Below are 8,779 nucleotides of genomic sequence, written 5' to 3' on the forward strand. Positions count from 1 at the left end.
GCCTCTAGGGCATATTTCCTTCAAATAAAACATGAGCCCTCTCACGAAGGGATCGAGGGTGAAGCCCAAGCCTCGGAGGAAGTGAGAAACGAATACGACGCTCTCGTTGGGCTCGGGAGTGGGGATGACCTGTCCTGGAGCAGGAAGCCTGTGCTTGACATCGGCGGTCAGATATCTGGCCTCCCTGAGCTTCGCAATGTCCTCCTCTGTGACAGAGGAGGCCATCCACCGGCCTTGAAGGTTGGATCCGAACATGATTGAAGATCCGAGGTGCCTAAGCTTGAACTTCGGGTGTTGGAACTCGAGATGCGGAAAGGCGCAAGCGTGGTAAGAAAGAGGGATAGGCCTCGGCCCCTCTGTAAAGGGGGTGAATATCAAGCGTCCTCGGCGTGACCGTTTGGGACTTGCCTAAAATTGAGGAATCATACCAACATGCGTAGTTGGGTTACCCACACACGTATTGATGAGAATCCCGCGATAACAGGAACACGATCTCTGCTTCGACAAGACGTGCCAATAAAACCGCCTCACAACACGTGTAGTGGCGGGCTGGGAAAAACGGTTCATAGTAACCGAGCCACGGCGTGATGTCATGCTAGGAAAAGCTGTTAGCATATTGGATTTATGGAATATTATGCTCTCTACGGTGGTATGTGGAATTTATTTTGCAGAGCCGAACACGATTCATGTGTTCGAAGTTTATCTTGGAGTATTCAGAGATGGAACCCGCCTTGCAATGCCGAAGACAATCTGTGCACCGGACTCATCGTCATTGAAGCCTGGTTCAGGGGCTATTGAGGGAGTCTTGGATTAGGGGGTATCCGGACAGCCGGACTATATACTTTGGCCGGACTGTTGGACTATGAAGATACAAGATTGAAGACTTCGTCCCGTGTCCAGATGGGACTCTCCTTTGCGTGGAAGGCAAGCTTGGCGATTCGGATATTAGATCTCTTCCTTTTGTAACCGACTCTGTGTAACCCTAGCCTCCTCCGGTACCTATATAAACCGGAGGGTTTGGTCCGTAGGACGAGAACAACAATCATAATCATAGGCTAGCTCCTAGGGTTTAGCCTCTACGATCTCGTGGTAGATCAACTCTTGTAATACTCATATCATCAAGATCAATCAAGCAGGAAGTAGGGTATTACCTCCATCTAGAGGGCCCGAACCTGGGTAAAACATCGTGTCCCCTGCCTCCTGTTACCATTAGCCTTAGACGCACAGTTCGGGACCCCCTACCCGAGATCCGCCGGTTTTGACACCGACAGGTACCAACCTAGTTGGCCCACAGTCCTTGAGCCGAGCTTATGGGCCACCATTCTCACAAGGAAGGACTTCGGAAGTCTCGCACCTCGACGTGATCAAGATGGACTCTACCGAAGACCTGGCGTGTACTCCAAGGACCGCTTCGGCCGCTGCCATGCTCATCTCTAGACCAACAACCGGCCATGTAACCCCAGGTATCCCCCTGACGTGTATATAAGCCAAGGGGTTTAGCCTGTAGAAGGGATCCGATCATAATCACATCCACCTAGCCCTAGGGTTAGAACACTACTTACGATCTCGAGGTAGATCAAGCTTGTACTCGATACACAATCATCAATACAATCAAATCAGGACGTAGGGTATTACCTCTTCAAGAGGGCCCGAACCTGGGTAAACACTGTCTCCTTCGTCCCTTGTTACCCATTGATCTGAGATCCACAGCTCGGGACCCCCTACCCCGAGGTCTACCGGTTTTAGCATCGACACTAGGGTTCCTTTGCCTCCCGCCGGCGGCGCCGCCGGTCCACCTCGTCTCAGGTGGCCTTAGGGCCATGGCGGCGCGGTGGATCCCGGTCCTTACCGGTGGGAGGGCTCCATTTTTAGATGCTCCTTCGAGTTTTATTAGGGTTTGTGTCCTACTCAGGAAGACAAGACGACGACGGCTCCCTGAAGATGAAATAAGCCTAGCCCCCGCCCTGGTGGTGCATCTAGCATCGTCAGTGGGTTGTGTGAAGGTGTGTCTGTGATGGATCTATCCTTGGTGGTTTTGCTCGGATCTGGTCGTAGTTCGTCTACATTCGTGTGTCTATAGGTTGGATCCTTCCGATCTAGGCTACTCTTCAACGACAATGGTTGTTATCTAGTGCACTGGTCCTATGGGGACTTAGCACGAAGACTTTTCGACTGTCTACTACAACAAGTTATGACCTGCTCCGGGAGGGAGGGGCGACGAAGGCGGCGTGTCTTCAACTCGCTTCAGTGCTTGTAGTCGTTGCTAGGTGGTCTACGGATCTGGATTCTATTTTTATCTTTTAAGATGTTCGTTGTGCTGTCATCATTAAAAATGAATAGATAAAAAGATTTCCCGCAAAATGAAATCTGTTTGCAATGGCCTTTTTTTTTTTGAATTCCTGTTTGCAATGACCTTGGAAACAAACTTGTAGAGCACAGAATTCTTTCATTTTCTGCCATGGGCAGTCTTTACCTGCAATCTGGGCCTGCGCCGAAAGCAAGCCAGAGAGCACGACCCAACCCACCAGAAACCCACGCAGGTCCGGCACGCGAAACCCACGCACCCATTCGCACTGCCGCCTCCGCGCGCTCACACTCGCCAGGCACGCGCGCCGCACCTCCTCGCCGTTTCCGCGTTTCCTTCCACAACGGCGACCCCGATGCCACGGCCGGATGCCAAAACCGGCAACCCGGAGAGCGCGCCGTCGCATATAAGGATGCCCCGTTTCCCTAGCCCTAGCCCCAGCCCGCGCCTCCTCCGACCCTCACCCGCCGCCGTCTCTCGAAACCCTACCCCACTCCGGCGGATAGATCCGGCACGTCCTGCCCTCTCCGCCGCCAGTCGCCAGAGATGGCCGCCCGCAACTCATCCGCGTTCGCCTCCGACGCGGTCCACCAGGCTGCCATGGCCGTCCCCAAGTCGCCCGTGCTAGACGCCGACCCGCTCCACCAGGCCGCCGCGCCGGGGGGAATTGACGGCGTTCCTGGAGCGCTCCCGACCGAGCAAGGGTCTTTGACGGCGCTGCCGCCCCTGCAAGCAGCGCCGGAGATGGCCCTGCAGCAGCGCGCCACGTACATAACGGAGCCGCCCCCGCCGCAAGGCACGCCTGTGATGAAGACGGCCCCGCAGCAGGGCGCGTACATGGCGGCGCCGACGCCCCCGCAAGGGCCCCCCGTGACGCATCTGGTGATGCAAGGGGCAAACACGGTGGTGCCGATTTCCCTGCGGGAGCCGGTCATTACCGTGCCCCCGCAAGGCAGACCTGTGATGGCACCTCTGCCTTTCCCTGCCGGTCCTCCATCCTTCATCCATGATGCCGGATACATGATGGGGCAATCACTGTTGCCTGCCGGCCCTCAACCCATGACGGGGCTGCAGCCTCCACCTGCCGGATACATGATGGGGCACCCGCTGTTGCGTGCCAGCCCTTTGCCGATGACGGCGCTGCATCTCCCACAGGCTGTACACATGATGGCACGGCCGCCTTTGCCCGCTGGCCCCCCTCCTCTCAAGCGTCACCGCCCTGACTACTTCGGTTTGTCCTTACTGCTCAATGCTCTGCCTCTGTTAGATTAATGCTTTGTTTTATTCCTGCAGATTCATATAAAAGTTTAAGGGACAACAGTAGTAGATGTGATAGTTTAGCAAAGAGACATGAAACCGTATCAGATTTGTTGACGCTTATGGTTGTAGTTTATAGAGTAGATTTTGTTGATGCTTATGGTTCTAGTTCATACAATGTTTTATTTATGATCATGGTTGTAGCTTATACAATTGTCTGTTTGTTGGCCATATGCATGGCAGGCTTTCGATTATGTCTATATAAAATATATACGATTACAGCGAGCAGTATAGACATATCTTTGAGTTTTTTCTGGGAAGCTTAATAGTAAGCGCTGTGGTTGTTTCTCTTATGGTTCAACATGGATATTTGAAATGTTGTTGATTGTCATATTGTACCTGTTTTTAAGCATCACCGCATCACGTTTGTAGACTGGAGGTTTGAATTTGTTAATGACAGCTTATTGTTTCCTTAGCCTAAGTTTTCCTTTTAAATCTTTGAAGAAAATAAAATCCTAAGATAGTTATAGGATGGAGTTCTGGGATCTTTTTTCTCTATGGTGGTGGTAGCATTTTGACATGTCGATTAAGTGTTGCCTAGCTTTTGCTCTGTTAAAAACATTGGCGCACAACTGACATCACATATTTCTACTATTGTTCTAAAGAGCTTTGAAATGGACCTCATATGACCAAATATATTATAAGTCTTAAGAAAATGGAATTTGTCAATAGTGCTTACGTCAATCTGGTCGGTCTAGCTTAGGGTTTGCATGCTGCTACGTCGTAGCACGATAGCACCCTTACTTTTGATGCAGCAATTAATAGTTTAATAAAGCTAGTTCCTCTTTCCTCTTAGTACCATTCCAATATTTTATTGAGTATGACTAATTGTCATTTGGGCATTAGTTTTATATTTGTTGTCGTCGTTGAGCTGCACGTAATAGGTTAAATAAATCATCATCTACTCAAAAAGCTCCCTACATTTATCAGTATGTGTGAATATCTTTAATGTGTGTTATGAAAAATCAGCGTGCATATGCCCATTTCAACCTCATATTGACAAATGAGGTCATCATTAGCACGATACTGAAACGTTGATATACTCGTCATTTTTTAACTTATTTAAACCCTTTCCACATTGGTAACGCCGTAACAGTGAGATTGCCTTTTCCCCCTCTCCGGATGTCCCTTTCTTGATATGTGATCTAGTTAGATCCACATTTTAGTTAATGTTGTCCTGTTTCTTTTTATTGGGCTTGCTTTTTAAATGGTAGGTATAATTAATAATTTCAAGCAATCATGATCAGAGAACTGAGCGCTAGCCCAGTGGTAGGAGTTCAGCTTGTTCAACCTACACATCTGCGTTTAAATCCCCATGGGGACTCCGATTGGGTGCTATCCGCGTTTATTCGTGGAGTGGTCTCACTTCTACCTTATCCGCTTGGGTGCTCTCCACGTATATTGGCGGAGTAGTCTCACTTCTACCTAACAGTGGACAGTTAAGGGAGGGATCCGTCCCCCTTTAGCCCTATTTGTTAGCAATCATGAGTCACGTGCCGCCCAGTGTCTTTTAGAAGTTCATTCCTTCCCAGTAACATATATAAGTATATAATTTAGTTATTACACCCTTCTGTAGACATGCCTTTTGGACCGCGGATGACTGGTTGTGAGCAGGAAATGGCTGGATTTGATGAATCAATGGGACTGCCTTATGGGCCTTACATAAACAATGAGGTAACAGAATAATCCCTTGTTCCTCATTAAGACTAGCAGCTTCGTCAGTAAATGTGAAGTACGGAATTATTTAATTGACCTGGTGCATCTTTACAGATGCCTTCTATTGGTTCTTATGAACCATATCTTCCTTCAGAAGCATCAAACACCCTACATGTTGAAGGTTTCCCACCCAAATGTACTAGATGGGAACTTGCACGTATCCTTTGCTATTATTATTTTGAGTTTATTTGTCATTTTATTAATAAGTGAATTATGTTGTATGTTTATGTTCTTACCAATCTTATGTCTCAGTCTTTTCTTTTGTGTTTTAGCTTGCACCATTTAGTGCTTCAGCTCCTTGACTCTTGCTTCTCTAGATATATTTCGCCCTTTTACTGGGTTCTGTGCAGTAAGGCTGGTCAACACAGGATATAATAGTCGACATGTAATAGCTTATGCTGACTTTGAAACTCCTGCCCAAGCCTTCTCTGCCATGAAGTCTCTGCAAGGTGAATATAACATCATTGTCAGTTGAAACTGTGTCCCTTACATTCTAGTAGTATTCTATACTTGATACTTAGATTACCAATTCTTTTGAGCTTTGGTCTGCACATCCTTTGTATCAATATCATTGTGTGCCTAAGTTGTGACTCTTACATAAGTACTTACGACAGTTGTCAACCCTTGGTGATTGTTTGCACAACTTTCCTGTTCTTACTGAGCTAGAGTTTACATGCTAGAATCTGCATGCAGAATAGAGAATACATCCCTTTGCTGTATTCTTTTCTGCCATGTTTCACTTCCAGTAGGTTGTGTGTTAACTATTGTTTATATATCACACATCTTGCAAATATAAGTGTAGCATTTATTCATTTCATATCCAGCATCTGCCAGATAACTTTTACCTGAATATTGAGACAAGTGCCTCCTATTGCTACTACTATTTTTCCTTTTTTTTTTAGTATTTTAGTGCATCAACTTTGTTTCCTAGACGATTGATTTCAGACTTTCTACAGTTAGCATAATCCCTTCTTTTGTTTGTGTCTCACTATCCCAAAATATGTCAGTGTTATACCACGAAGTCGACACTTGTTTGGTTGTGGGCTTGAAATTAACAATGGCGCTTCTTTTTGCAGGTTATTTGTTTGACATGCATGACCGGTACTCAGTCAAATTGGACCTCCAGTTCCTTCCTGGTCCGTCCAAGGTAAACTGATGGCTCGTGCTAGGCAATAAATCCTGTGGGTCTCAGTTTCTTATATATCAATCGGAAACCTTCAATTTGCAAATTCTTCCTTGCTTATGTTACCTCATGGGTGAGAATGGACAACTTGATTGTTTCTCAGGCTTTACCTGATACACTATGATGAGCCTATGTTAGAACTGGAATTGGTCTTTTTAAGTTAAATGTTGTATGAGATGCTCTAGTTTGTCATTTCGTACCGTAACTTATCATGTATCTGCGTGGCCCATACAATACAGTTATGAGCAACTGAAGGTTTCTTATCACCAATGTTTTACAAAAGTAAAAGGTTTCTGTTTGGTGGGCTTATTACGTAAATATAGTTTTATTGTTGATTACACAAAGTCCATGACATGGCATGTGCCTGGTGCTCTTTAAGGTGCTTATCTTGAAGATAAGCAAAGTTCTGTTCTGTCCAAAGATGTTTTCTGTTGTTGGGTTACTCAGGCAAGATCGATTGTGTTCGGTTCATAATCACTTAGTCACCTAGCCCATCTGTCATGCTCTTCTGGCCAAATTGCCACAATTGTGTCCATCACACTTCGGCCAACCAAGTAACCATATGCCATGAGTAATGTAACATATAATGGATCTTTCCATTTTATGGCTTCTCCTTACATTTTTAACCCCAGTCTCTCGAATCCTTGGCGCTCAATTGAAAAATCACTGTGCTAGTCAATGTAGGTTGTGAGGAATGGCCTGACATGAATGAGCCTACCCAGTCTTATCTTGTGTAACTTAACAGTTGAAGTAGTAATAATTGCAGCAGGTTTTTAATGTTCACCTAGTTTCTTGACCTCGATTCTTTGTGGCAATCCTCTGGTATTCCAACATGTGCATTATAGTAGACACTCTAATTTACCTGGTGGATTCGTTCTGCAGCAAGCTATTTTTCCATCATGCCTTATCTGGATCCCTCTAATGTATTCTCCGCTCTGGTCATGTCATGCGCTCATTTCAACATAAACTGAAGATTGTTTGGTAATCTATTTATTTTGTATGAACAAGACATCATGCTGGAGACATTGTATAAAGGCCAATGGTTGTCCACAGTTAGACATAGTAGCTTTGAAGACCTGCAGGTTTAGTGTGTACATCTTTTAATTTGCAATGGTAAACAATAGGACCCTCATTAGTATTGGTATGCTATCTTGGCAGTTGGCACAGCCAGTAAATTGTTGTTTCTTTTGCCATTCAAATTTGTCTACATAGAACTAGGACCCTGTTGTATGGAATTTCTGGATCAAATCAAAACAATCTTTCTGCATCTAAGGACCATGTTGACATGTAGTTCGGTTAGTCCAATGCTTACCTTCTTTAGCCTGCATATAATTGCATGGCGACACATTTAGTTACATCTCTGGCTCAAGAGAAGGGCTGGGCGACCCTAACTAGACTAGTGTCAACATGCCATTGGGGCTAGCATCGTCAGACCAAGTCGGCGTTCTTGCTTGCAAATGCTTGAGAGAGGAGGTTGGTAAAGAATGCGATGTGCCTTGACGATGCACATGGAGCCATGCTGACGGACAACACAAATAACCAGCCCGTCGTCCATAAAGAAAAATGGGGATGAAAACTTCCAAGCACCTCAACAACGCCGCAACAGGCATCACCGAGACGGGATTGGAGCCGGAGGACTTTTATTCGAGATGACACCGCCATCAGGGTAGGAGCGACGGCGCTGTGAGACCAAAACCTACTGCACAAAGGACGAGAGAAGAGAATCCTCTCCCCTCCGCGCCGCAGCGACGGGTTGACGGCTGGAGGCTGAGGGGAGAGGAGATTGCTCTTGTTGGCGGCTAGGGTTTCTTTCTTCTGTTAAGTGTGTTTGGATGAACTCAAGTTTGTTTTTTTGTCAAAGAAATTGTAAAGAATAAATGACTTCATGTATGATGCTTATCCAAAAGTGGAAGCACCACTTCTTTAGGTGTAGTGTTGCCATGCATAAAAGAATTTTGAAAACATGTATGTGAGGATAAATATTAACAATAAGATGAAGGCCCTTGTGTTTTGCTGAGGTATGTGCATTAATCTTGTACTCTACATATTTAACGTCTGCTGGCTTTGATGTTGTTCTTCATTCATCTAAAACAAATGGTAGCTGTGTTGGCATGCCATCCATTTTGTAGCACTGTCTACAAGGCGGACCTGTGTTGCACCGCTGTTGCTCCATCCATGATAGCGGATCTGTCTTCGTACAATTGCACTTCAGTCAATGATGGTGCATCAGCCTCTACATGACGGGACAACCATTACCT

At 46.1% G+C, this 8,779-nt stretch overlaps 1 protein-coding gene across 1 annotated transcript in view; it reads left to right on the plus strand.

The window, feature by feature from the left end:
* Window positions 1-2,614: 2,614 nt before the first annotated feature.
* The window catches only part of LOC119311224 (proline-rich protein 36-like), an 18,673-nt gene continuing 12,508 nt past the window's right edge, over window positions 2,615-8,779 (plus strand). Inside the window, exons 1-5 of the mRNA XM_037586863.1 lie at window positions 2,615-3,536; window positions 5,199-5,296; window positions 5,393-5,495; window positions 5,656-5,787; window positions 6,415-6,485. Of these exons, the coding sequence (XP_037442760.1) occupies window positions 2,852-3,536; window positions 5,199-5,296; window positions 5,393-5,495; window positions 5,656-5,787; window positions 6,415-6,485 (1,089 nt within the window). The 5' untranslated portion in view covers window positions 2,615-2,851. The remainder of the gene's footprint in view (window positions 3,537-5,198; window positions 5,297-5,392; window positions 5,496-5,655; window positions 5,788-6,414; window positions 6,486-8,779) is intronic.

This window comes from Triticum dicoccoides, chromosome 5B, assembly GCF_002162155.2.
Source record: "Triticum dicoccoides isolate Atlit2015 ecotype Zavitan chromosome 5B, WEW_v2.0, whole genome shotgun sequence".
Classification (NCBI taxonomy): Eukaryota; Viridiplantae; Streptophyta; class Magnoliopsida; order Poales; family Poaceae; genus Triticum; species Triticum dicoccoides.